The 27,612-nt window shown below is 33.7% G+C and overlaps 3 protein-coding genes across 6 annotated transcripts; 1 reads left to right on the top strand and 2 right to left on the bottom strand.

Annotated features, from left to right (window-relative positions):
* Nucleotides 1–240: 240 nt before the first annotated feature.
* Nucleotides 241–2,713, bottom strand: LOC132614036 (dof zinc finger protein DOF5.7-like). The gene is made up of 3 exons (XM_060328381.1): nucleotides 2,125–2,713; nucleotides 1,414–1,817; nucleotides 241–943 (listed from the first exon to the last, which is right to left on the bottom strand). Exons 1-3 carry the CDS (start codon nucleotides 2,304–2,306, stop codon nucleotides 459–461), a joined length of 1,071 nt encoding a protein of 356 aa, XP_060184364.1. The 5' UTR covers nucleotides 2,307–2,713; the 3' UTR covers nucleotides 241–458.
* A 12,505-nt stretch (nucleotides 2,714–15,218) lies between these two features.
* On the top strand, nucleotides 15,219–21,126 carry LOC132616210 (elongator complex protein 4). 4 transcript variants are annotated; one of them, XM_060330821.1, is made up of 9 exons: nucleotides 15,219–15,474; nucleotides 17,276–17,429; nucleotides 17,545–17,771; nucleotides 17,890–17,959; nucleotides 18,530–18,686; nucleotides 19,501–19,579; nucleotides 19,856–20,015; nucleotides 20,091–20,182; nucleotides 20,592–21,126. In XM_060330821.1, the coding sequence occupies exons 2-9, from the start codon at nucleotides 17,297–17,299 to the stop codon at nucleotides 20,757–20,759; spliced, it is 1,086 nt and encodes a 361-aa protein (XP_060186804.1). In that variant the 5' UTR covers nucleotides 15,219–15,474; nucleotides 17,276–17,296; the 3' UTR covers nucleotides 20,760–21,126. The 4 variants fall into 4 exon arrangements, with proteins under 4 accessions (XP_060186804.1, XP_060186806.1, XP_060186807.1 ...); XM_060330823.1 differs by lacking the exon at nucleotides 15,219–15,474 and adding an exon at nucleotides 15,689–15,809; XM_060330824.1 differs by lacking the exon at nucleotides 15,219–15,474 and adding an exon at nucleotides 15,834–16,253.
* An 883-nt stretch (nucleotides 21,127–22,009) lies between these two features.
* Nucleotides 22,010–25,972, bottom strand: LOC132616211 (probable mannitol dehydrogenase). Its single transcript, XM_060330825.1, has 5 exons — nucleotides 25,668–25,972; nucleotides 24,178–24,291; nucleotides 23,104–23,617; nucleotides 22,876–23,029; nucleotides 22,010–22,516 (listed from the first exon to the last, which is right to left on the bottom strand). The coding sequence occupies exons 1-5, from the start codon at nucleotides 25,763–25,765 to the stop codon at nucleotides 22,314–22,316; spliced, it is 1,083 nt and encodes a 360-aa protein (XP_060186808.1). The 5' UTR covers nucleotides 25,766–25,972; the 3' UTR covers nucleotides 22,010–22,313.
* Between the last annotated feature and the right edge of the window lie 1,640 nt (nucleotides 25,973–27,612).

Here is a 27,612-nt window from a genome sequence, read left to right as displayed (position 1 = left end):
TGTATAAACAAAAAGAGGGGGAAAAAAAACTAAAACTACTAGTAGTGGAACATGAGAATTAGCATTGAAAAATTAACCACCATCGAATCATAATCGTAAACAGTACTTACAATAAGTTCAATACTAACAACAATTTGATCAGTATCTTACTGAACTGAAATGACAAGAAAGCAACATGTATAAACAAAAGGAAGGAAAAGGGAACTAAAACTACTAGTAGTGGAACATGAGAACATACAGTGAAATATTAACCACCATCATCATCTTAATAATAAACAGTTACAATAAGTTCAGTATTAAAACTTTTGATCAGTGTCTTGCAGAACTGAAATAACAAGAAAAAGAAAAAAAAAAAGATCAAAAAACAAAAACTAATTCCTAATTGACTTAGCTGTTTTTTTCCATAACTCAAAGGAAAGAGGGCCTAAATAGTTTAGTATAAATTATAATAGAGCTAATTAAGGCAATGTACTGTACTGATTCAAATTGTTCCAAGCTTGAATACTATTCCAATTGTTGGCATTTTGATCATTTGCATTTCCACTGCTGCTATTTGTTGAAGTTGGATTTACTGTTCCAAAGGAGTTATCAAAGAACCATTCAGTTGCCAAATTATTCCCACTTCCAGTACTACAATCTTTTCTTGAATTAACATTAGTATTTCCAAATGCTGCTGCTTCTTGATCTTCTTGTTGTTTTGATGATATCTCCAAATTTTGAAACAAAATGGGCTGTGGCTTTTGAATTTGGCTTTGATTTTCAACAGGGATTGATGATGAACCAATGTTCTCTTTTTGATTCTCCCCACCAAAAAGCATGGCCAGTCTTTGTTGTTGTAATTTCCAGTGCAAATCTTGGTTTATTGAACTTAATGACTCTATAGAAGATGCCATTGTGCCATGATGAACTCCCATTGATCCTATTTCTTGAATTCCAGTAATACCTGTCGAGACGTAATATAATTGAATAATTAAAAATGTGTTCATTCTCAACAAGTTAAACTTTTAAATAAAATAGCTAGACCAAAAAAAAAAAAAAGAACAAGCAAGTGATGATCATAGTTCAAATCTCACCACAAGCAGCAAAGTTTGTTGTCTCTAATAACTTATAAACATTTAAGTAATATAGTCATACACCTTAAGATGGTCCTGGGTTCAAAACTAGCTAATATCCAAAATGCAAAAAGAAAGTATTTCTGTGTGTTGAGACAAATATAATTAAAAGTGTGATCTCTTTATTAACCGCTTAAACTTTTAGACGAGATATATAGGAATACACTTCACAATGATTATATTAGAGCAGGTATAGGATTTTCAGTTCAAATCTAACCGCCAACAAAAGGAATTTAACAAAGATCTCCACATGTTAATTTGACCATTATAAGTGTGTTTTCTCTGATGTAACTATTCTCACCTTGTTTTAGCATAGAAGTTGAGAAAGGGAAGTTATTGAATCCCAACAAAGAACCAGAACAACTTCCTGAAGGATCAAGACTAAAACAAGAACTTGACCCAATATTTGCAGCAGAATTAGTAGTAGTGGAAATGTCCCCAAATGAAGAATACTGGTTGAAAATACTTCCACCAGATGTTGAAGTAGTGCTTAGTCTTGGAAAATTTAGTCCTCCAAGTTGAAAATCCATAGCTGGTGAAAGACCATGAAAAAACTTGAGCCCACCAATATCTGAAGAACCACTAATTGTATCTTTTGAATCCCCAGAAAATCTTGAAGTGGAAGACGAAGTCTTTATCTTCTTGTTTTTACGGCAACCACCGCCTATCGGGACGTTGCGTAAGGCTCCCCCTTTAGTCCAGTACCTGTCGACGCATAATATAATTAAGTAATTAAAAGTATAATTTTTAGATGAAACATGTTATCAGAACAGACAAGGTTGTGGTTCAAAATCTTACAAGCCACCCAAAAGAGCAAAAAAAATAAAAATTATCCGATAAGATGGTCATACAATCCGACAATCATATAAGCTTTTAGATAAAATATTCATAATAATTCAATCATGTTATATGAGTAGGCAAGACGTCACGTTTCAAAATCTCACAACCAACCCAGGAAAGCACAAAAATAGAAAAATCCATAAAATGAGACGGTCACACAATTTAACGGTACCTTCTGCAGGTCTTGCAGAAATGTCTTGGTTGTGAAAGACTGTAATTGTTGTAATAGCAAAACTTTGTGTTGGGAGAATCACATCTTGGACAATTCAAAGCTGGTTCTTGTGGCCTCGCCGCCGACGTTTTACGGCCACCATCGGAGCTCTGGCTTTCGTCTTTGTTATCTTGACTCGTCATACGAGAAAGATTTTAGCCGCTTCGCTCTTCTCCTTTTTGTCAAGTGTGAAGAGCTAGAGTGAAGAAACCCTAATAATGAACAGTGTATAAAATTGAATAAGTAAATATATATAAAGAAATGATAAAGGGAGAGGTGGAGGAATAGAGGAAATTAGTTGTGTTTGAGTTTCCTTTGGAAGAGGCAAAGATATCTTTGAATGATTTCATGCATGGATTTTTAGTTTTGTAACATGAGAGGATGTTGATGGATGCTTGTGAACTTCATCAAGAAGGGCTTCTTTTGTGAAGAGAAAAAGAAAGGAAAAATATATGGAGTTGTATGATTGTTATAGAGATGTGATAGAATAAATAAAGTAGGTTACATGTGAGAGAGAGGAGATCTCACTAGAGAAAGGACTAAGGTATATACATTCTGAGGTAATAGAAAGAGAAGGATATATAAACAGACAAAAGAGAGACTAGATGATCTGATATAGATGAGACAGAGAATGGTGAGATCCACATGTAAGAGAAAACAAATAAAGTAAAATTTAGTGAGGGAGGTTAAAAACAATTTAAATAATGGTGTGACATAAGAGTTTAAGTTATATACCTCGCTCTCGTATTAGAAATTTTCACATTAGCAGATTTTCTGTAAATATTATAGTAAGTAATATATATTATTTTTTAAGATTATAAATTCATATTTTAAAGAAACTTATATGTAGATATAAGATATCCTTTAGTGATCCGTAGTGCATGATCGTAAAATAAATGCAAAAGAAACAACGGACTTGCGCGGGCTATATATTTGAGTTTAAATTATATATGCTGTCGGTGTAGACCATCAAGCCGTCTTTACTTGTTGTAACATGTAACCTGTTTTATTTAAATTTTTTTAAGATTACAAATCTCACATTTTAGGAAGGATATATATATATATATATATATATATATATATATATATATATATTAGATTCTTAAACTCCCCTGTTTCTTTCATTAAAAACAAAATTAGAGACATGAGAAATTCAATGAAGTTGATAAAGTATGTAATTAAAGAACCTAGACAATGATAACCAAGAAAAGAATTTAGGAAAACAATCTTTTTGTATTTCTTATTTTAATCATATAATCATTAATATGGTTGCTAATATTCGATTGCAAATCTTCCAAATTTTGTTACTTCCATTGGTTATATGAGGTAAATTTAAATAAAACGACATAATCGATGATAATTTTATACAATAAACCTCAATTCGCTCGGATTTGAAGCATTGTTATTATTGTCACTTTTATTCAAGTATTTAAAAAAATTAATAATTGTTTCTTTCGAGGAACAACTAATTTACTTGTACTTAATCACAAGTTCATGAGTAAGACAACTGCACAAGCTAGCTCAACTGCAGTAAACTTAGGTAGTAGTATAATAGCTTTAATTCTATCACCTATTAAAAGCATGCATGCATGCAAAACAATAACGTTTATCGATTGTGGAAATTAAAGAGGTCTCCAATAAATGGAATTATTTTTTCATGCTAATGCATTGAATTACTAAATGGATGTGATAGGAGAGAATGTAGGTATCAAAGTAGATATTAAGTATAGGACTACTACGTTTTTTCACCACACTCTTTCTTTTTTAATCTGTAAAAAAAGTGTCATTTTTTTACATTATTCCTTATTCTAATTAACCACAACAATGTCATTGCTAGGAAATCTTTAATTTTGAATGGACGTTCCGTCAAAAGTTGGCCCGTCATCGCTTAGGAATTTTCAATGGAAAGTTCGTCAGAAAATGTTAAAGCGATTTTTCGGTAGCGAGTCCTTGACGCCTCGCGTCAAATGAAACCTGAAAATACCTTTCTTATATTTCAAGAATGTCGGAAGTGTAGCCAGTCAGAACGTCCAAAAAGCACCGCTCTACGAAGCTAGAATCATATCTTTCTATTGGCTTTCCTAATTTATTGGAAAATAATAATTCAAGGGCATGAAGCGAGTACTTTGAGCTACTTCGCCTACTTCTTATTCTAATTAATCACAACAATGTAGCTAGTCAGAACATCCAAAAAACACCGCTCTACGAAGCTAGAATCATATCTTTCTGCTGGCTTTCCTAATTCATTGGAAAATAATAATTCAAGGGCGTGAAGCGAGTACTTCGAGCTGCTTCGCCTGTTTCTTATTCTAATTTACCACAACAATGTCATTGCTAGGAAATCTTTAATTTTGGATGGAAGTTCCGTCAAAAGTTGGCCCGTCATTGCTTAGGAATTTTCAATGGAAAGTTCGTCGAAAATGTTAAAGCGGTTTTTTAGTAGCGAGTCCCTGACGCCTCGCGTCGAATGAAACTTGAAAATACCTTTCTTATATTTCAAGAATGTCGGAACTGTTGCTAGTCAGAACGTCCAAAAAGCACCGCTCTACGAAGCTAGAATTGTATCTTTCTGTTGGCTTTCCCAATTTATTGGTAAATAATAATTCAAGGGCATGAAATGAGTACTTCGAGCTCCTTCGCCTACTTATTATGGTGGCGATATTTTTGTGGCGCAAATGAACAAAAAGCGAGATGAGCGATTTTTCGTCGTAAACATTATTGACCTCAAGTTCTAAATTATTATTGTTTCTTAAATTTCGTGTTCGGTCAAATAATATAAGAAAAATTAAGCTGGATAGAGTATATAGTAAGTAGTAAGAACAAAGTACAAAAATATAAGTAGCAGTAGAAGTATAGGGTCAGTGCTAGAGGGTGGGGTTTCAGTGATTAGTGTGAGAAAAGAGGCAACAGTTGTTGTGTGTGACTGGCAGGGACAACAGCCTTGTCTCTACCTTCTTATGTAATGTCCCTTTTAACTCTATTTAACCCCACCTCGTTTTTTTCCTTGCAGGTTTCCACAAATTAAGAAGCTTACTTAGGCATTTATGTCTTGTAATATATTACTACTACATAGGTATGTAAATGTACTACTCTCTCTGTCTATTTTATGCGAATGTATTTGATCGGATATAAAATTTTATAAAGAAAATAAAACATTATTAAAACTAATGATGGGATACTATAATCATCTCATTAAAAATAAAATAAAAAATTTAACGTTGAATTATTATTAAATATATAAATGTGTTATTTTTAGGACAGAGTAAAAAGGTAAAGTAGGAACATTTTTTTTTCCAATTCATCTGTTTCTAAGATACTAGAAAAATTACCTTTTGGGCGTAATACACCCATAAGGGGTGCTAGCTAAGTAAGATGGTCCATTAGTTAATCTAAGATACTGTGCATATTTGTTTTGCAAAAACTGTGCAAAAAATTGCAGAAACAAAGTGCAGAAACTGTGCAGGAAAATGAAACAAAAAAGTGAAAAAATTGCAGAAACTGTGCAGGAAACTGGAACAAAAAAGTGCAGAAACTGTAGCTAAAATCTTTGTAGAAACTAAATAAAAATCAGAAGCTAAATATGTGCTGAGACCAAAATTAAAACCAGCAAAAGTATACACACAATTTAATCAATGAAAAGGATTCAGGGGTAAGATAGTCATTTTATAGTATTATCCCAGGGATATTAGTTATCCCACCCGGGAGATGGAATAATTTAATCCCAACTATTGATATAATTTTATACTAGGAGTAATTTGTACCTCATATCAAACTTGGGATAAATTCAACCCTAAATTCTCATCTCACCTTATATATATTCCACCAAACGACCAGTAAGTTATAACATTGTCTATATAACCACCATTATAATTAGGCCCAAAAAATAGATGTTGGAAGGTGCACTCTATAAGGCCCTGTTTGGACATGGTTTGAAACCATGGTTTGAAATCATGTTTGGACATACAATTTGGATATTTTAAGTTATATTTTCTCTTATAGACATAAAAACCCTACAAATTGTGAAAACTATCAAAACATTCTCAATTCTTATACAATCTTACCAAATGAGCAAATCATAGTTTATAACAAAATTAGTACAGTACTAGAAGACTTTTCTAAAAAATGCAACATCAATTAATAAATTTACTTCAATAAAATAAAAAATTTAACATGAATAGTAATGTAACTACTATTTAATATAATCTTCCCACATAAATTAAAGGTTGGTAGACATAAATAAAGGTTGGTGGAAGTTAATGAGATTGGTAAATGATTGGTGGGGGTAATTGTTAAAAATATTTATCAACTTATGGGTCTTTTTTTAAAAAAAGTTAAAACCATGGTTTCAAACCCCAAACCATGCTTTTTGGATGATTTGGGTTCAAACCATGGTTCAAATTATGACTGAAAATTGATGACCAAACGTTGGTTTGAAACCATAATTTGAAAATTGATGGCCAAACGCCTACTAAGTCATTTCGAGAACGACTAGGGTTAGAAATTTCTGCATTACGATTCGCTTCCGCCGATGAGAACAATTGTATTGTCTCCAAACTAACATTATCGATTTATTACATAAGAAAACATGAATTTAAGGTTTTCATCTTTGATCAAAACTTCGTCTTTTAAGCCGGAGTTCTTGTAGTGCTAACAAGCTTCTGGAGCTTAGTTTCAATCCATAAAAAGCTTTGTGTAATGGACAGACATATCCTAAATGAACAACATACAAGCCTCATCCTTTTTTTGGTAATTCTAATATAGACCTCATTCTGATCAAGCTAGATGTGAGGATTTTGTTTTTCTTAATTTAGGATAGGACAAAATGAAGGATATTAAATTATTAATTAGGACTATTTAGGAGGAAGTTATATTTATAAAGTTGAGGTGATCGATGCCACACAAATAGGAGGCAGAATGACTTGCCCTATTTTAAATGGAGTAGCAAATGGTATTATCCACAAAGAGTAGTTCGATAACTAACTTTGTACGTAGCATTGATTTCACTGTATAAAAGTAACCTTTTAAAAGATAATTCCACGGAAGTACAAACTTATTGGAGCTGATTTTATTATTATTCATTTCCTATTAAAATCACTAATAAGCCTTTATGCTTTTTGTTATCTTTTATTATTATTGTTACTAAAAGAATTATTTTCGCTGCAGAGAACACAGATGAACAGTTAATGTACCTTTATTTTGCTATGGGCAATATGTACGGTCACTGAATTAATTTTATTGCATTAGAAAAACGAATAATAACTGTGGCTATGCTAAGTTCTGAATGTGATCAATTGACTGTACAAGTTAATAAACGACCAAGTCTCTACCTTTATGCACTGTCTACTATTTATGTTTGTACCTTAATTTCGCATTTAATTTCTCGAGCATTTAGATTGAATAATGCAAGGTAAGGCTGCGTACAATAGACCCTTGTGGTCCGACCCTTCCTCGGACCCCGCGCATAGCGGGAGCTTAGTGCACCGAGCTGCCCTTTTTTTAATTGTCTGAGGATAATTGGCACGACTTTTTAATTTGTCTCAGTATCACGCAAGTTCAGACTGGTAATATATGTGATGATAAAAAATTTGGGATTGGGCCCCTCTTCATTTCCATTCTCTCTATTTTCTCCAAGTTCTATCTTGGATTAGAGACACATAACATGAATTAGAATTAATGATCAAGATTTAATTGATTAAAACAAGGCCCTAACCATGATTACATAATTAATAACTTATCCATTAATATATTAGAATATTTTTCTTTCTCTATCTATTTTACTTTTCCTACCCAGTAAAATATCTTTTCTGATTTACCCGATTTATTTTTGCCACTTAATTTTTTTCCCTAATAGACCCATTATTTAATTGATGATATTTTTCATTTTTTCAATTATGATGCTTACTAATTCACATAATATAGACCCCATTATTCAATTGGTATTTGTATATTTCTGAAAGAGTTGTCTATATTATGAAAAATATCACCATTAAAGAGTTGTCACGATTGAAAAAAAAAGATGAAATGTTAAAATAGGAAGAGAGAGAAAATATTTTCATATATTTATGGATAAGTTATTAATTATATAAACTATAGTTATGGCCTTATTTTTAGTCAATTAAATCTTAGTCATTAATTCTAACTCATGCCATGTGTCTCTAATCTAAGGTAGAACTTGGGGAAAATGGAGAGAAGGGAAATGGAGAGGAGCCCAATCCAAAAATTTGATCGTTAAGGGTAATTTATGATTTTGGTTCTTGTAATAAATGATTCAATATATTTAACTTCAAATAATCAAAATGTGCGATTTTCTCTCGTTGTAGGAACTATGTTATATTTATACTATTTTCTAAGTATATTACCGTCAAATATGAGTAACTATTCAATCTTGACATAACACATGAGTAATTAAATGGTGGAGCTTTAATACTTCAGGAAATTTGTGATTATTCACAAGAAAAGAGATCAAAAGTGCTCATTTTAAGTAATTGAAGTTTAAATGTACTTAATCAAATATTACAAGGACAAAATTTAGAATTGACCTATATAATTGAGAGACTGAAAATGTTATTAACCCATTATATAAAGAGGTTAGTACATCTCAACATAATATATATTGTGAGAATTCATTACCAATTAACTAGGTTTTGCGTAGAGATCTCTTATACATTCCAACTCACGACAACATATCATCTTTATTTCAAAAGTTCAAATCTAGTATGCTACACACCTTAACAAAACCAATTAAAATCTAAATGAACTTTTTACCCTTAAATCTTGGAATGTCCTAGATTGGTCCCAACCACCAAACTTTTTCATAGGTTTATTGCTAGTAGTATATATACTTATACTAAAGAAAGCAAGAAATGATCGTGAGGTGGGGAGTTAGAAGTAATGCGTGACAAATATGATTTGGCACTACCGCCCAAAAGAACTACTAACATGAGAAGAGATGGAGATAATTGTGACACAAATGATAAACAGAGTGTCATACTAAAACTGGTTTTGCAGAATAAGGAAGTATGTGCTGGAAAATAAACGTGTAGACGCCGTAAAACAAGAGCTAAGTGACAGATAGCTTAGAGAGAGCAAGAAAGAGAGATCTCGTGAAAGGAAGAGAGCTGGCTGGATTCCCGTGAGAAACAAACACAATACTATTATGCAATACACATGAAGCTTCCATGCAACATCTCCTCCTCTCTCGCCCCACACCCCCCAAACACGCGCACAAGGGGCGGGCGGATCCACGGTATATGTATGTTGACAGGAACACGGTAGCTTTTATCCACACTCTGTATATATATCTATAAATATTTGATTGTGAACTCAGTTACTATTGTATACGAATTTGAAATTGTTTTAGGAACTCTTGGACCCCCCCCCCCCCCCTCAACCCCAACCCACACAACCGGCAAACCTTGCTTACCCCGAATAGGGACGGATCTAGAATTTTTGTTATGAGTGTGTGTGTACACACACGCGGCCTCTGTCACATTTATGTGGCACAATTCGGTTTCAAGAGCCAAACAGTTTAAATTTGATCGTGAATGCGGGCATGAAATCTTTAAATTTTGTTAAATAAAATTGACATAGTTGATAACTACATAAAAAGTGCTATAAGTCACAATAATTGACAATTCAAAATATATAGAAAAATAACGGTCAAAGAAGACTTATTTGAACGTCGAAATCCGAAAGCTGCCACATAAATTGAGACTGATTATCAATTCCCTTTTCTCGAGAAATATATAAAATAAAAAAGCTAAATACATCGACAAACCCAACACGTGATAAAATATTCATATTAGACGTTTTTGGCTCAAATTTAAAAAAAAACTCCACGTGTGATCTCAAATGCCAATTACTTAGATAAATTATAAACTACTTAAAGCATGTCATCTGCTTAACTTATACGTATTAAGCCCAATCAGTCGTAAAACCTCAAGTCTATTCTAATTGAGGCTGATGTGCACGTATAAGTAAATGAGATATCATGTTTTATATGGTTAATTTGTTTATGCAATGGATCCTGAAAAACGCATGCAAAATCTTTTATTTGAACCAAAAGTCTAATATCGTTCAGATGCTTAATTAGGTCAAATCATAATTACAATATCTAAATAAAATATAAGAAAAAATTTAAGAGGCCATCGATGTATTCCGTCAAAATAAAAATAATCGTTCGTACATCTCATCATCATCGGACCTAACGTTACGTTGCATCAGCTTTTCAGGGGCCTTCTCTTCTCTTTCCTGCTGGCCACTTCACCGTGATTTTTTTTTTTTTGTATTTGAAGGCCAGATGTATTTCCTCATTAATTTCATCCCTTTTTTTTTCTTCCCTTTGTCTGTCAGTAAATTATCAACCAACACATCATATGCTTGTATTTGATTTTTAAATCATTTATTTATTCATTTTGTAGGTCATGAAAAATTCATATGTCGGGCTGGATTTAGCTAGTATTTTTTAATAACTCTAAATCCATATTTACAGATAAAAGAAAAAACATTCATAGAACCTCTATATTGAGTTAGTATTTATCATTTCCAAGGTACTTTTTAAGAATCTAATTATGGAGGTTGTTATATTTGATAAAGCTGAAGAAATCAAACGAGAAGAAATATGTATCTCAATTCTCAAGTGAAAGGTCAACATGAGTGAAGACAACACAAAGATTTGCTTTGTAGTTCTACATGATGAGGACCTATATATGAATTACTAACAGTAGTTGAAGTCTCTAGATTGGTAAAAACATTATTTGAATCTTGCGATCTTAAACACATTATTTCTATAAGGCAATGCCAATAAGGGTAAAGCGGAATGTAAGAATCAAGAACTTACTAAATATAAAGGGTAGTGTACAACATTTTTTAAAAACAGATTCAAAAGGAGAGAATAAGAGCACATAAATTGAAAAGAAAAAGTAATAAAGTTGTTGAGGAAAAATAGTACAAGTAGTAGTAAAAGGAATGACAGAAGAAATTAAATGGAAGTGGTCAAGGGACCAAAAGATTGGGCTAAGTTCAGTTCACTTAAATAAAATGGACATTGGGCAGTACATCAAATTAGGTTGCTAGAGGAAAGCTAGTCATCTAGTCTCAAAATAGTCCAAAAATCTCCGTAACGGCAAATCAGTAAGTAGTTCTGTCACACTGCACAATTTTGAAAAGAGGAGTACTGAAATAACTGAGAGACTTGTTCCGATTTTCCTTCAAACTCTTCTTCTTTACTCTCTCTGCTATAGGATTATAAGGAGCGTTACATTTTTATATTTAGAAATATTTTAACTTAAAGCTTCTCCTATTATTTTTAATTAAATGAATTTATAGCCACATAAATATCTATGACTTATTTTAAAATACAAGTTTCAAAAGTCTTTATTTTTTTCTTATTATATTACATAAACTGTGACGGGGGAGTAGTACTCTCTCTGTCCCAAAAAGATTGACAATTTTTGCTGTTCGAAAGTCAAACTTTTTAATTTTGACCGTGTGATTTAACATAGAATTTTTAATTTTTTTTCAAAATAAAATTTACATATTTAAAAACTACGTAAAAATTACTATAAGCCACCATAATTAATAATGTAAACTATTTAAAAGACATATGAAAAAATGACGGTCAAAGAACAATTCGTTTGATTTTCGAAAAGCGAAAATTGTCAATTTTTTTTGGGACGGAGGGAGTATTATTTTTTATTTCAAGAAAAAGTTGGTATGTACGGTGGCTTGGAATAGAAGCATCGCATGCTCTGCTTTCTTCTGCTGCCTTACGTCGTTTAGTTCACTTGCTTGTCATGTCGCTCTCCCCACTTCCCTCATTGTCCCTTACTTGCTTAGCATACATTTATTTTTGAGATTTCAATAATATACTAATAGTATAAATAATATTTTCTCTGCCTATTTTAAGTGTCTTAATTTGACTAGACATAAAATTTAAGTAATAAAGGAAAACTTTTGAATTTTGTGATCTTAAATTAAAGATATATGTAGTCTTTAAAATCTTGTGATCTTTAACTTGTTATGTAGATAGTTGGAACTGAAAACTTACTAAATATTGAAAGAGACGCTCTTTTTGGGATAAATAAAAAAGAAAGTAAAACACTTAAATTGAGACAGAGAGAGTAATATTTATATATAATGTTTGGTTGCTTCTTTTTGTTTCTCATAAATAGTATATGGATAAATAATGTAAAAGTATATGTATTATGTTATGCGAGATAAGATGCGAAATAAGAATGTGGCTATTCTTAATACATGGATTAAAATGACAAAATTAAAGCTCTTAACACGAAGAATTTTTTTTATTTTATTTAAAAAGTAGATACATAATTTAAATTATCAATGCATAGTGCTAATATATAATATAGCAAACTAAACATTCAATAAGAAATAAACCTTGGAGGATATGATCCCTGAATTAATAATCTTTACATTACTCTAAACCATGATTACAACGTGCCCGCTTTACTAATTTTTGCATCGTTAATCCCAGCACAACTTGTTTCTAAGCCAAATAACCCTTAATGTAATTTAACATGTTATAACAACAAGTTACATGTTTTATTTTCTAGACAATTACACTAATTTCCCTCAGGATGAACAGTAACATACAGTTATAAAAAAAACACTTTTTTGTAGTGCATGTGGTTTACATTTATTTTAGGTTGACTTGTATATTTTATCTTTTAGGTCTCTTTCACTGAATAATACTTATGGAGGAAAAAAAGTTCACACCTAATTTTTCCATTAAACTAAGTCATTAAACTTTTTTTTTTGGTAAATAAGTAAGTAATTTAACTTTAAAAGTCATATAAATACATGTTCATTAACAATGTTTATGTGATAAAATTTATTTAAATAATATTTGTCATGCAGTTATTGATTTGGTACTTATCTTTTGATTGAACACTTACCTTAATTTTTATTTTTATTTTTTGAAGCACTAAATAGATGAGATTGGAGAAGTTCCCTGATCCGAATTTCCTTTTACAAATGTGACTGCCAGCCCAAATGCTTGTCCAACTAAAGGCCCATATTGATGACGACAAGGAATTGTCAAAGCTCATCACTAACACTAAACCCTGGGTGATTTGCACTAATATGATAATTTAAAGGGTGATTTGCATAAAAGAAATACGTTTACGCTTCTACTTAAATATTGTTACAAGTTTTGATATTTATGCAAATATGGCCTTTTAAGTTTAACAAAAAAATTCATACTAAAATACCCTTAAGATGACCGGCAAATATGACTGCGAAAGGAATCAAAATCAGTAAATTTGGGATACAAGTTATGACGTACTATAGACTATAGTCTCAAATTATCCTATTTGTGCATCTCACCCGAATTGCCCTTTTAACAAAAAAAAAAATGTAAAGAGAAAAATATATTTTGCATTGATTTGTTTGATACTTTGATATAAATATGATAGAGAAGAGAAAAGAAGTTCTTTTATTATTATTATTATTATGTTTTTTTGCTTTGGTAATTAAAACAAATCATAAAACAGAACAAACAAATGAAAATACATATTTGAATTGAACATAATGAGTCGTGTTATGGGGGTGCTCAGAAGGCCATAGGAAAACAAATTTTGTTGCTTGGGAGAGAGTTTGTATGCCCAAGATGTTTGGTGGTCTAAACATCAAGGGATGCAAGTTATGGAACATAGCATCTATTGGGAAACTATTGTGGCAAATAGCTACAAAAAAAGATGTTTTATGGGTCATATGGGTGCATGAAGTTTATATGAAGACTTATAGAAATATTTGGGAACATTATCCACCACAGGATTGTAGTTGGTATTGGAAGAAATTGAATGATTTAAAGGAGAGTATGGTACAATGGTATAGAAGGGGTACATACAAGTCACTCCTAGTGGAATTTATTCAGTGTCAAGTAGTCACATTGACATGCTGGAGGCAATGACAAGATTGAGAGAGGCAGATTTGATTTGGAGTGCAGTGATGCTGCCTAGACAGAGGGTGATCTTATGGCTTGCTTACCAGGACAGATTGCTTACAAAGGAAAGGGAAAGGATGATGAGATTAAACATTCAAGTTGATGGAAACACTGAATGTTGTTTGTGTGATATGGGAGTTCTGGAATCACACCAGCACCATTTTGCTGATTGTAGCTGGACAACTGCTGTTAGAACTGCACTAGAGACCTGGTCTGGCATTCCAATCCTTGCAAAGAATGCTAGAGGTTGTATGCACTGGATCAAGAGCAGACACTGGAGACAATTTAAGGAAGAAAATAACAGCTGCTATGTGTGGTGCCCTAGTCTACTACACCTGGCAAGTAAGGAACTGGAAAATTTTCAAGCACTTGAATGTCAATACTGCGTATATAGTGACACGAATACAGAAGGAACTTAGAGAAAGGCTTAGCATGTGTGCAGGATCTAGGAAAGCTAGAAACTGTCAAGTTTTGATACATAGGATTTGTACTTAGCTGTTCATTTGTTTGGTTTGGTTGATTGTTGTTTTTCCTTTTGAGGTCTAGTGGATTCTGTGAACCCTTCATTAGAAGGTGGCTTAGGACTCTAGATGCTCTTAGTTTGTACAAAATTGAATTTTTTGTATAGTAATATTCACAGTTCATTGTCAAAAATAATGAGTTGTGTTCCATCAATTTATCATGACTTAAGTACACTTAACAAGTAATTAATCCACGCATTTTTAACCCGTTCAGATTTAAATAACTTTACTCATTAGACCCTATTTGATCGAAGTAGTAAATCAATTTTTTATTTAGAAAGTAGAAAGTAACAAAAATTAAGAAGAAGAAGAGGAAGAAGAACAAAAAACGTTACTCCCTCCCGTTAAAAAAGAGTATTCACTTACCAAATAAAAAAAGAATTAACTTTAATTTTTAAAAGTTACCCTTACTAAGTGATAAGGGCTCGTTTGGTACGAGGGATAAGGATAAATAATTCCGAGATTATACTTGAGATCAGTTTATTCCACGTTTGGTTGAGATAGAATTGCGGTATAACTAACCTCGGGATTATAATGTTATTTTATTCCCCTGGGAGAATGAAATAACTAATTCCAGGATAAGTTATCCAACCAAACCCCCCTAAGTGATCGAATTTCAATATCCTATTTAATTAGGATTAGTTTAGTAAAATTAACTATTTTAAATGGTTAAATGCACACCTTTTTTTTTTTTAACCAGAGGGAGTATATTATTAACTTTGTAAAGTTCCAAAGACACTTTTTAACTTTGCCGCTCTAAACTCGTATTAACTCCCCAAATTTTCAGGGCAAGTCAAAGAAGACGAAGTTTTAATAGCGCAATCACTTGTAAACACTACTTTCCTTTTTCTTTTAATTGTTGTAATTCTTTTTGTTCACAGTATGCACACCAGGTGTTTGATAAAATGCTTAGTAGAAGTATCAAATTTTGTAAATCAATTTGAATCGAAGTCCCAACTTGTGGGTGTCTTGAATATTTATAAAATAGAGGAAAAGAATTGAGATGTGAATAAAAGATGTAATTTTTCCTTATAGACAATATGATTCTTGATAGTATAATGATTGAAGATTTTCTGTATATACGGTAGCATATAGAGTAATTGACATGTAAAAGCATTAGCAAAGTGCTGAAATATGTAAACAAAGTTATGTAGAAGCATAAGGTAAAAAACAGTAGAAATATAGCAGATATGGAATTTTTGTTTTTATAATCATATTGGAGTTGTTACCCATGCTTTTTATAGCATTTTGCCTTACCTTATTCGCTTCCGTTATTTCTTTTGTACTGCTTTGAATTGCTTGTACTTGTGCCGAGGTGTCTACCGGAGACAGCCCCCACTTGTGGGATTGAATATGCTATTCTTTTGGGACATCAGCAAGTTCTCAGATGCTGAAAATGGGAGCATGTTCAATATATTTACAGTTTACAAGTATTGTCTAGCTTGTGCAATATGTTTTGCAGGCATATGAGCTAGTTTGACGTGGATGCATTCTATTTTATGATGCTGAGACTATTTGATGGTGCTCATTATTTGTTGAAAAGTTGTGTGCTTGGTTTGTTTCCTTTATAGCTCTGCAGTTCAGGGGCGAAGCTACTCTAGGTCAAGGTTGGTCAGTTGACCATCAACGCCGAAAAATTATACCATGTATATAAACCAAATTCTAGTGGCAAAGGGTGTTCTAAGTGATCAATTGTTCTCATGTTCAAAGTAACCTTGTTTTGGTTTGTTTTGACTTTTTTTAGTTAAAAATCAGGAACGAACAAGTCCCTAAGAATGAAAACCTATGAGAATATATAAAGTATAAACCCCATCCTTGTTGGACTTGTTTTGATAGTAAGTTTTTTTTTTTTTTTTTCTATAAATATTGAATAAATGAAGTTTGTTTGAAGTTTTATTCAGAGGATGGATTTTCTATGTACAGTGACTTGTGAGTCTTCATAATTTGGACAGAGTAGGAAGTTCTCTTTTTTCTTCTTAACTTTCTTGTTCAACATTATTTGTTCTTAGCTTTGAGAAGTATACTATACCTCCGCTACAAGTGCCATAATACTTTTAGTTTCATTAGTTTATTCATTGTCCTTAAAAAGAACTTGTGTGGAGATAGAGCTATAATAGGGAGCAGAGGATCCGAGTTTTGAAATTAGTAAGAATTAATTAAGGCCAGGTAGTTCTTCTTCTTTATTGGTTACCTAGTTTGGACTCGATTTTGCTTTCACAGGTAGAATTACTTTTGTTGACTTCCTTATGTTAGTTTTGATTTATACAATTATTGGTTCTATTACAAGAATATTTATGTTATAGCTAAGTAGTACGTAGTTTGATTTAAAAATTTGGGTGCTCCCACTCATCATGTTTTTTTATTTTACTTCTCCGAAATTTGAACACTCTTAACTGTATTCCTGGCTTCGCCCCTGCTCTGCACAATGTTTTATTTTGTTCATTTATTTGTGCTTGGAAGTGACAATTCTAGAAGAATTAACTTCTATGTTCTATTAAAATTCTACTAAGATAAGTCCATTTTGATGCTGCTAAATTTTCATTTGCTAGCCATGACATATGATTTGAAATTCTTACAATTTGGTTGAGCTTGATTTTGTTACTAATTTTGCTTCCTTCTTTTTATGAAGAGTTGATCTATAAGAAGTTTCATGGCTTCAAGTAGGCCCCGTGCCAGCAGTTTTTCTCGAAACATATCTAGTGCAGCTACATCTCAGATTCCTGGAGTTAAGCTTGGTCCAAATGGCACATCATTTCTTTCATCAGGCATACCAGATCTTGACCGTAATTCCCACTACCTCTCCTTTAGTGTCTCTTTTCCTTTTCTTTGTTATTACTAGCTAGCGTGAAATGTATATAAACTCTTTTTTCCTTTCCCATTTGTTTGTTATATATCCAGAGATTTTGGGCGGTGGCTTTACCTTGGGAAGCCTAGTCATGATTATGGAAGACCCTGAGGCACCTCATCATATGCTTTTACTGAGAAATTTCATGTCTCAGGGCCTGATTCACAAACAACCCCTACTTTATGCTAGCCCAGAAAAAGATCCCCGAGGCTTTCTTGGAACTTTGCCTAGTCCAATGGCTTCTAAGGAGGAAAAGTCTCATGAACGGCCAGCAGAACAGGTTTATACCTTGCTTTCCAATGTCTTAGTATAATATTATATACGAACGTATCATATATGATAATGTAGGCCTTGTTGTTTCCTAGAAGTTGAAGTTTTAGATCCATTTTAAATTACAGGACGCGAATTTAAGAATCGCTTGGCAATATAAGAAGTACTTTGGGGAACAAAATTCGGAGGTCCAAAGAGGTATGAGTACTTGACGCCTTATTCGTACGATGAATAATGATTATTTTTCCTCTAGAGATTGACTTCAGTTGATTAAGCTAATTCTTTCTTGCAAAATCAAAGATCAAGTTTGTTTTGAATTGGACTATGTCTTGTGGAGAGGTGACTAAAAATATCCATGATATCATTTACTGGTTATAGTGTAAAGAAAGAGGAAATGGATCCTGTCTGCTAAGGGGAATCTGTTGTGAGATTGACTCAAGTCTCGTGAAATATTCAATAGAATGATGCTTTTTTGAAGTCCCTATTTACTATTTTGCAGTTTTCTTAAAGCCACGATAATATGTTTCTACCGTTAAACAACTTGTAAGTATGAGTTGAAATTTCCTTATGGTCATCCCTTCAAGCAAAAAAAAAAAAAAACGAGACAAAACGAGAATATTGTGAAGGCACTGATTGTGGAATTAGCTCTGAGACCAAGCCCTCTCATCTGTGTAGAAGACTTTCTATTCCTTTGTTTGTAACTATGTTCTTAATTGAAAGCGAGACTTATGCTGAATCTGAAGATTAGCTTTTGCATTTTGTATGCAGGTGGGAAAGCTGAATACTGCAATGACTTTGACTTGCGAAAGCCCCTAGAAAGGCACTTCTATAGTGGGCAGCGGGTTGATTGCATTAGTCTTCGAGATTCTCCGAATCTAGCCCCTCTGCTTGAACGTTGTTCAACCTTCTCAGCTCAAGTATCAAAGTATTTTCATATCTTTATTTCCGTATATTCAGTTATGGTTTTCATGTTGGATGTGATTATGAACCAAAATTGCAATTTATCAAGTTGCCCACTCAAGGAATAAGGATGCTTCAACGCATATCTAACATATGTTGGCTGGATAATCTTTAAAATGATTTGGCAGTGAAAGGAAAAACTAAAATATTGAGATAGAATCACAAACAACTTAAGTTCTTTATGTTTGTGCAATTATGATGTCCGCTATAGATTTTTCCGCAATTAAAGTATCTAGCAGATACACAATATCCTTGCAATCTGTAATTTTTTCCCTTTTCAAGTAACTTCAAGGAGACACTCTGCGTTGGTGTCTACTCTCCTTCTTCTCCTGCAATTGAAATTTTCTTATCTAAAGTGACAAAAGTCATAATTTTCACTATATTCTGTTTTTATATGGAATATGGGACGGAATAGTACTTTTTATCAGTTGAATTTCTTTTATTCAAAAGCATCATCATTCCATTTGAATTGAGAAAGCAAATACCGTTTCGCAAACTATATGCACACATATATTAAGCTAGTGGTTTTATTGAGAAGAACTAATAAATCATTGATATTGTGAATGAAGCATCAAACTCTGCTGTTCTTTGTCCAGTTTGGCCCCTTCCAATATTGCTGTGATCAGGATTACCTTTCAAACGGTGGTTTTGTCAATTAAGTTCTGTTACCTGTTTGGACTATACTGGCGTGAATTTTGTTTCTGGGGCTTCTTTAGTTCTGATTATATAGGATTGATCACTTGAATATGTTGTAAAAGTTTCTTCTAATATAATGTCAGATCTGATGGAAACATCATATGTGCCGGTCGTATTGCTATTCAGTCGCTATGTTCACCTCAGTGCGACTTCTCTGACAAGGTTATTTTCTGAATTTTGGTAACTTGTAATCTAGTTTATGCTTTAATTTCTTCTCAATTAATAACTCACTGGCGGCTGCGGGACTAACTAGGCCATCAAAATCATGGTTGTTTGTTGTTTGTATAAAGGTGGTGTTTTCTTTTCAGGGCGGGGATGGGGATGAAGGGTTTCACGCTAGACCAAATGCGCGATGAAACTTTTTGCTCCTTTTGGGTTCTAGTTGCCCCGTGGGACTCTCATTGCAAAATTTGATGTTGTGTTTGCATCTTGATGCAGGATTGGGATATGCTATCTTTTATAAGATCGTTAAAAGGTATGGTTCGATCTTCGGGTGCAGTTGCGGTCATATCCTTTCCACCCTCACTTGTCTCACTGACCTTTTTAAAGAGATGGCAGCATCTGGCTGATACCTTGATATCTGTCAAAGCTATTCCTGGTAGGCCTCTGTTTAATCCATTATAGAAAGTTTCATCTTTGTTCTTGTATAAAATGTGACTAAAGCTTGCTGCAGATGAGGACAAGGAATTGGCAAAACTCTTAACTGGTTACCAAGACATGCTGGGCCTTCTGAGTGTACATAAAGTTGCTCGCATAAATACACAGGTGACTTAACCTTTTCTGGAATGCATATTTTCCTTACTTGTCTGATTTATTGAGAATGGATAATGTGCTAAACAATTGATGCTTGGATTTTGAGTTAAAGAAACTCAACATTTTCTAAGAGCATGTTGACTTGAGAAAATGGACGTCGTTCTTAGCGTTTACGCTTCTATTCTTTTCTTATCTAATCCTTAAGCATAATTAAATGTACGCGAATATTATCAGAAACAATAAAGAAATATTGGTAAAGTGGACTTCCATGATAGTCTTGGATAATTAACGAAATAAAAATTGTGTTAGAGCATCAAAAGTGCAATCAATCATCCTTGAGGGGAGTGACAATATTTCTAACTTCTTTGTTATTGTCTGTCTGTCAAACTTATGGGGTAAGTTGATCCAAATCTTTTAACAGGTCCCTGCAATTCTGGAAGCCACAACATTCTCAATGAAGCTGCGAAAACGAAGGGCATTGGTTTTAGAATGCCTTAATCAAGCCCCAGTTGATGGTTCAAGTGGAAGTTCGTATGGTACTTCTGGTAGTTGTTCTGGAAGTTCTAAGACAGGGAACCTGGACTTCTAGATGATATATAAACGCGTGGCTCCAACTTCTCACAACCTAATTCATGCTCCTGCAAATGCTGGATTTGCTGGTCTGTGCTTGGTCATATCAAAGCTGAATCTAGCAAATATTCTTATGTTTCTGTTACACATTCTGAACTTTGTCAATGAAAGCCGTTCAAGAAGAGGATTGCCTGGACCCGTAGTTCTTCTCACTGTATTATAGGTTCATAGTGTTTTACAGCAGCAAGATTTAGTTTACAATTATGACCTTGATTCGCTAGGCTGTGCTAACCGAGTGCTTTGTTTTTGTCTGTACTACAAATTTTTTAGGAAATTGTATTGAAGGATATGGCATTACAGTAACTTACTTGAAGCAGTTTTCTTGATTCCTTGACTCCAACAATGACAGAATCAGTGTTATGTGGCTATTCTTTGGGATTACTCCCACTGTAAGAAGCCTTCAAATACCATCATAATATAAGTATCATCATGTGTTATCACGACCGATAGAGACGGATGTAGCCTGATTTACTGGTGGAGAGGTGACGCAACTTGATTGACTAGGTTCATCTGAACCCAGTATTTTTTACACCAGGTGAAAATATAAATGCGAGGAAGTATTAAAATTTCAACATATATTAAATTCTTAACCTATAATTTCAAGAGTAACTGGATTCAACAGTAGGAATTTAAAGGGGTGGATTTCACAAAGTTAAAAGTTTTGAATCCTGTCTCTGACAAGTGGCACAATCTGGCTAAATATTCAACACCAACATTGTGTATTTTTTAACCTTACTGCCCACATAGGTCACCATGCCGATGACTGCCTCCCTTGATCATGTTTACTGCACAATCTTTTTGTTAATCAAGTATATTTAATCTTAGGCATAATGCATAAACAATCCCTTAAACTTGGCCTCAGCTGACAAGTATACCTGCCAAATTTGGGTGTGCACAAGTAGGCACCTCAACTTGTATAAAGTTGAACATGTAAACACAAATGCTGACTTGACACATAAATTTTAGAGGTGTCTAGATGATCATTCTAAGTTGGAGTGTTCAACTGACAAAGTGGAGACAAGTTGACGTGCCTACTTGTGCACACCCAAAGTTGGAGGGCATACTTGCCAGCTAAGGACAAGTTTGAGAGTCTATTTATGTATTATGCCTTACTCTTATTAGTACTAAACTTCCATCTTGTGGAGAAGTAACACATAAATGAAAGATTTTGCTGCACCGAAGATGAAAGGCTATCAACAATTTCCAATATTTGACATTTGAGAAGCTACTCATAATTCATCATATATTTTCTCATGTGATTCAGATTAGTTCGCCATTAATTACAAAATACTGAATGGTCAAGAAAAATATTTTTTTAAAAAACTCTAAATGCTTATGAAAGAAGTCCAGTACACAAAGTATCCCATGTTCATGCAGGTCTGGGAAAGGGCTTCACTCCAAGGGTCCGGGAGGGTCCGTTTCTAAACCAATGTATCTCACGAAGAAATCAAACTCACTGTATCATGCCCAAAACATCGTAAAATGCTATAATTACAAGAACCAAAACTCTTAATCATTCTGCTTTGAGGGTATTACCAACATCAATGACAAACCGGTATTTAACATCACCTTTTGCAAGACGCTCTAATGCAGTATTTACATAATCCATTGGAATGACTTCAACTTCTGCTGTTATATTGTGTTTTGCAGCAAAATTTAGCATTTCTTGTGTCTCTTTCATCCCTCCTATCCCACTTCCAGCTACAAGCTTCCTCCCTGTCATTAGATGCAAAATTCTCAACTTGATTTACATTTCTAGCAACTACAATGTTCTAAATATGAGACAGTAACACATTGTTCATAGTAAAACAACAACTACGTCTCAATTCCAAGCAACCCGGGGTCGGTTATACTAACTGTGTCACTCCACTTAAGCTCATCGCAAAGTAATATAAGACAAAACAAAAGTCAAAAGTACTAGAAGTTCTCTATATGTTTTAATGGCATATAAATCTGTAAAAATCAAGACGCCTAAAAAAATAGGAGCTAAAATAAACGAACTAACGTGCCTAAAGTAGATGTGCATTCTTGCAGGATAGCCGTACTAAAATCTAGAAAAAAGGTAATATACTCACCCATAAGTAGTGGAAAGACGGGTAGCTCGACCGGCTTTTCCGGTGCACCAAGAAAGATAAGCTTCCCATGAGACTTCAATAGCCCAATCAATGGATCGATGGGGTGATCAGCAGAGACTGTATCAAGAATGCCATCCATTGTGCCCATAGCAGCCTATGGATATAGGAACCAAATTTGAGTACCACAATGTCATTCTATGACAATAGATAGTAGAAGTAATTAATTACCTTCATCTGATCCTGATCAGTGCTAACTAAAAACGAATCAGCAGCGAGACGTTCAAGAGCCTCCTTCTGCTTTTTCCGAGATGTACTAATTACCGTCACCTTTAGCCCCATGGCCTTGGCAAACTTGACACCAACATGACCAAGTCCGCCGAGACCTACTATACCAATATGAAGGTCCAGTTTATCTAGCCCGAAGTATCTCAACGGGCTATACATTGTAATTCCAGCACAAAGGAGAGGGGCTAAAGCAGCTAGGGGCAAGTTTTCCGGGACATGAAAAACGAAATGTTCATCAACAACAATAATGTCCGAGTAGCCTCCATACGTTGGTGTTCCGTCATTGTAGATTGCATTATAAGTGGCTATTCCTTTAGAACAATAATTCTCGAGGTCGTTAGTGCAGTCTTCACAAGACCGACATGATCCACAATATCCCCCCACAGCAACTTTCTCCCCGATGGCGAACTTCTCTACCTTGCTACCAACCTCAGTTACTTCGCCCACGATCTCATGTCTGCATCCATCAATTAAGCTGTAAGAGTTAGAAATCAACTTAAATTATAGGAACACAACCCAAACAATTCCCAAAAAGTATAACTTTTCATCAAATTCAAACTAGTAACTAATCCCAATATGGAAGTACTGAAAAAACTCACATAAGCAAAAAGTCTCAAATGGCCTTGATCATGAGCCATAAAATTATCACTATAAATAAGAACCATAATTTCAAAAATAGTGATTAATATTGACATAATAAAATAAGTGACTCAATCAAGTATCCGAAGTCTAAAGAAAATCATTATTGATGATCAAAAACCATACGTATTGATAAAAAGAACTGCTATTTATTTGCTGAATAGACAGGTAGATTGGAAAAACCATGACTATGCTTAACGATTTTTTCCGCTCATAAGCATAAGCGACCTCGCTAAATTTAGATTTGTGGTGGTATCATAGGTGAAGAGCAAATGTTACAAATATGCAATATGCTGTAATATCAGAAGCCAGGGAAAGAATTGTGCATATGCATGAAAGGTGATGATTTTTTTCAAGAATCTAAAATTGAGACCATACCCGGGGACCAGAGGGTATAGAGAAGATCCCCATTCATTCTTCAATTGATGAATATCAGAGTGACAGATACCACAATAAAGAATCTTCAATTTGATATCCTTATCACCAGTTGCCCTGCAAACATCATTTGAAACCAAAAGAATACAAACATTTATCAAGATGATCAAAACAAAATCTTGTCCTTGTTATAAAAATGATTTCTTAGATAAAATCAAGTGTATCAATTTAGGAGCTTTTGCTTCCCCGTTTACTCCTAGTCACATGAGTTGTACTGAAGCAACTCACACTCCGAGTCCCTTGTTCAAATAGTCATTCAACTATTCAAAATTATCAAGTAAAGTCATGTTATATTTGTTTGTAACCGAAAGGTCACTTAACTATGCGTATATCACTCGGTCACTCAACACGGATACCTATTTTGCCTTCTAAATTATCAACCTTTACTCAAATAGTCCCTCAACTCTCCGTAAATTAACTAGTTGCACACTGAATGTTCTCTTAATGTTAATGATGATGCATATGAAAACGGCGATTATGTGGACCGTGAATATGATCATGACAATATTATTGAACAATACAAAGTGATGATACATATATATAGAGACGAGATTATATCAACTGTAAATATGAACATGACAACATTATTGAACAATGCATTCAAGAGGTTAAAGAACAACTCAATCTTGATTTTTCAATGGATAATGTGATTTCGAATAATGATTATGCTAGAGAGATTGTCCAACAACATATTGAAAGACATTTGAAATCAGTTGAACCTTGTTGCTCTAGTGTCTTATCGTGTAGTACTAATATGCAACATACACTATTAGTTCACAAATGTTTAAGTAAAGAGATTTGACAGCATGCCCACATTCTTCGTAGAGGTTTTATAGCTTGATTAGCAAGCTTTGGGAAGCCAAAAGTGCTTATTTTAGAAAGTTGAAGTGGTTGGTCAAGCTTTTGGGGAAAAAATGAGTGCTTTTGAGTAGTAACATAAACATATTTTCAAAAGTTAAAAAAGTACTATTTTTTTCCAGAAGCACTTTTGGAACTTGGCCAAGCACAAATTACTGCTCTAATACTGGTAAAAGTAACTTTCAAATTGATTAACCAAACACAAACTACTGCTCTACAAAAAATACTTTTCGAAAATCACTTCTAACAGAAAACACTTTTTTTAAAATAAGCATATTTTGTAATCTTGGCCAAGCTGGCTATTAGTCTAGTTTGCAACTGCATTTTGTTCTTTGTCTTGATAAAAAGTAACCACCTCTTGGTGGTTTAGTTTTTCAAATCCCAGCGGATGCAAACTAGTGATTTTTTCCATCTATCTGAAGTATTGATAGACAGAGTTACTTATTATTTATGTTGTTGGAAAGTAGCAGGTACCCATAGAATTAGTATTTATGTTGCTGGAAAGTAGTAGGTAACTATAGAATTAGTCGAAATGCGTGCAAGTTGGATAAAAACAAATGATTAAGAAAATATACCTTCTGGAGAATTTGAAGGGGGAGAGTGTCCCAGAAGTGTTTCTAGCTGCCCAGCCAAAAGCCTTAACAGGGTGCACTTCGTCTGGTGATTTCTCCATAACCCAATTCTTGAAATTTTCACTAGCTCAAAGAAAATTCGATTTCACTGCAATATTCTGCTAAAATTGTAAATATTATTAAAGTATATTTTGTGGTGGAACTATAACAATGGGGAAGAAAAAAGTAAGTTGGTGGGCTTTATATTATTATGGTGTATAAGTATTTGACAGGCTGATGCCATTTGGTCAATTGTAGAAAACTAAACCTTTTGAAAAAATTTGCTTTTGCTCTAATCAGAGTTGCCAATAAGGACTCGGCTGTTAAAAAAAGTGTTCTTTTGAATGACCTTGCAATTGACAATTCTTTTGTTTTCCACTCGGTATTCGATACTTGCATTAAGTCTTCAGGGCCCACTAGTCAGGATTCATCCCATATCGGGGGGTAAGACGCTTCCTATTAGAGACTCGAGTTCGAAACCTTTAATTTAAGATGGAGTGGTACTCCACTGGAATCTTTGGTGGTTGACAAAAGTGGTTGACATAACTGTGTTTGAAAATGACTAATAAATGTGTACTTTAAGTTCAAAGGAATGACACCAAGAAGTTGTGATAAAATAGCAGAGTCATACGGAAAATGCAGAGTAGTCATTCTTTGACTAAGAAAATCTTGTGTAATTATTAGGTTGTGTAATTATTGAGTACTAGGGTAATGATATATGGTTTAACAATTACAAAACATGTTTGTTTGTGATAATGTAATTACAAGGTAATTTCCAACTAATCGGGATTATAAATAATGTCCTTGTCGTAAAACGTTTCACACAGTATGCAGTATGCACAACTGCCGTTTGATAAACTGCTTAATAGAAGTACCCACCTTTTATATAAATAAGATTTTTCTTGATTTTAGAAATCAATGTTATCGAACGTTTCAGATTCGGGGTATCTTGAATTGAATCATAAGATAGAGAAAAAAATTGAAATTTTTCTTGTAGTTTACTCATCTTTCTGAAGTATCAAAAGTGGAAAAAGGTCATATTTCATTGTCCCCATACTCTCAAGTTGTTTTTACAGAATATCGGATGGAATAGCATAGTATCTTGGACTTATCAGTTGAGTTGTAAAACAATAACTATGCTATGTGTTTTTCAATGACAGTGGTATCCAGCCCAGCTTGCGCACCTCGATTATTCCACCAGGTACCTGCTACCTCCCACCAGCACATATACCTGTAACTCGACCACTAACTAACAATAACTATGATAATTGTTTTTTTTTCGAAGAAGCGTTTCTCTCTCAGTTGAGAAAGCAACTACTGTTGTAAAGCATACGTTATGTATATATGATAGACAATGTTAAGCTAGTGGTTCAATGTAAAATAACTACTACTAAATTACTTAAGTTGTTTCAAAAAGCATCAAACTCTGCCAACTCTTTTGTCGAGTTTTCCCCCTTCCCCTCCAGTATTGCTGTGACAGGACTGCCTTTCGAATTGTTGTTTTGGTCAATTAAGTTCTGTTTCTTATTAGCACTTTAGTGGCATGAAATTATTTTCTGTGGCTCCTGTAGTTCAGATTATGTAGGATTAATCTCTCGAATATGTTGTAACAATTTCTTCTTTTGTAAAGTCAGATCTGATGGCAACATTACACGTGCTGGTCGTATTGCCATTCAGTCGCTATGTTTTCCTCAGTGTGACTTCTTTGACAAAGGTTGGTGTCTGGACTTTGGTTACCTTTTTGGTTTCCCAACCGGTGTCGGGTACCCGCATTAGGGCCCGACTAAATCCGAATTTGCACCGGGAAATCCCATATTGGGGGGTAAACCGCTCCTTAACAAAGCCGACCCCATACCCAGGGCTCAAGGTTAGTTGTAATGTAATTTCTTTATGAGAGAATAAGAAATTG

This window comes from Lycium barbarum, chromosome 10, assembly GCF_019175385.1.
Source record: "Lycium barbarum isolate Lr01 chromosome 10, ASM1917538v2, whole genome shotgun sequence".
NCBI lineage: Eukaryota > Viridiplantae > Streptophyta > Magnoliopsida > Solanales > Solanaceae > Lycium > Lycium barbarum.
The sequence above is the reverse complement of the archived record's forward strand: the minus strand, read 5'-3'. Positions and strand labels throughout refer to the sequence as shown.

Coding starts and splice junctions, on each gene's coding strand:
- LOC132614036 (XM_060328381.1), bottom strand. CDS start 2,306: ATGACGAGTCAAGATAACAAAGACGAAAGCCAGAGCTCCGATGGTGGC. Junction 1,818..2,124: donor TTCTGCAAGACCTGCAGAAG/GTACCGTTAAAT, acceptor ATGCGTCGACAG/GTACTGGACTAAAGGGGGAG. Junction 944..1,413: donor AACTTCTATGCTAAAACAAG/GTGAGAATAGTT, acceptor ACGTCTCGACAG/GTATTACTGGAATTCAAGAA.
- LOC132616211 (XM_060330825.1), bottom strand. CDS start 25,765: ATGGAGAAATCACCAGACGAAGTGCACCCTGTTAAGGCTTTTGGCTGG. Junction 23,618..24,177: donor CTATACCCTCTGGTCCCCGG/GTATGGTCTCAA, acceptor TGATGGATGCAG/ACATGAGATCGTGGGCGAAG. Junction 23,030..23,103: donor CTGATCAGGATCAGATGAAG/GTAATTAATTAC, acceptor CTATATCCATAG/GCTGCTATGGGCACAATGGA.
- LOC132616210 (XM_060330821.1), top strand. CDS start 17,297: ATGGCTTCAAGTAGGCCCCGTGCCAGCAGTTTTTCTCGAAACATATCT. Junction 17,960..18,529: donor AAATTCGGAGGTCCAAAGAG/GTATGAGTACTT, acceptor TTTTGTATGCAG/GTGGGAAAGCTGAATACTGC. Junction 20,183..20,591: donor TTGCTCGCATAAATACACAG/GTGACTTAACCT, acceptor ATCTTTTAACAG/GTCCCTGCAATTCTGGAAGC.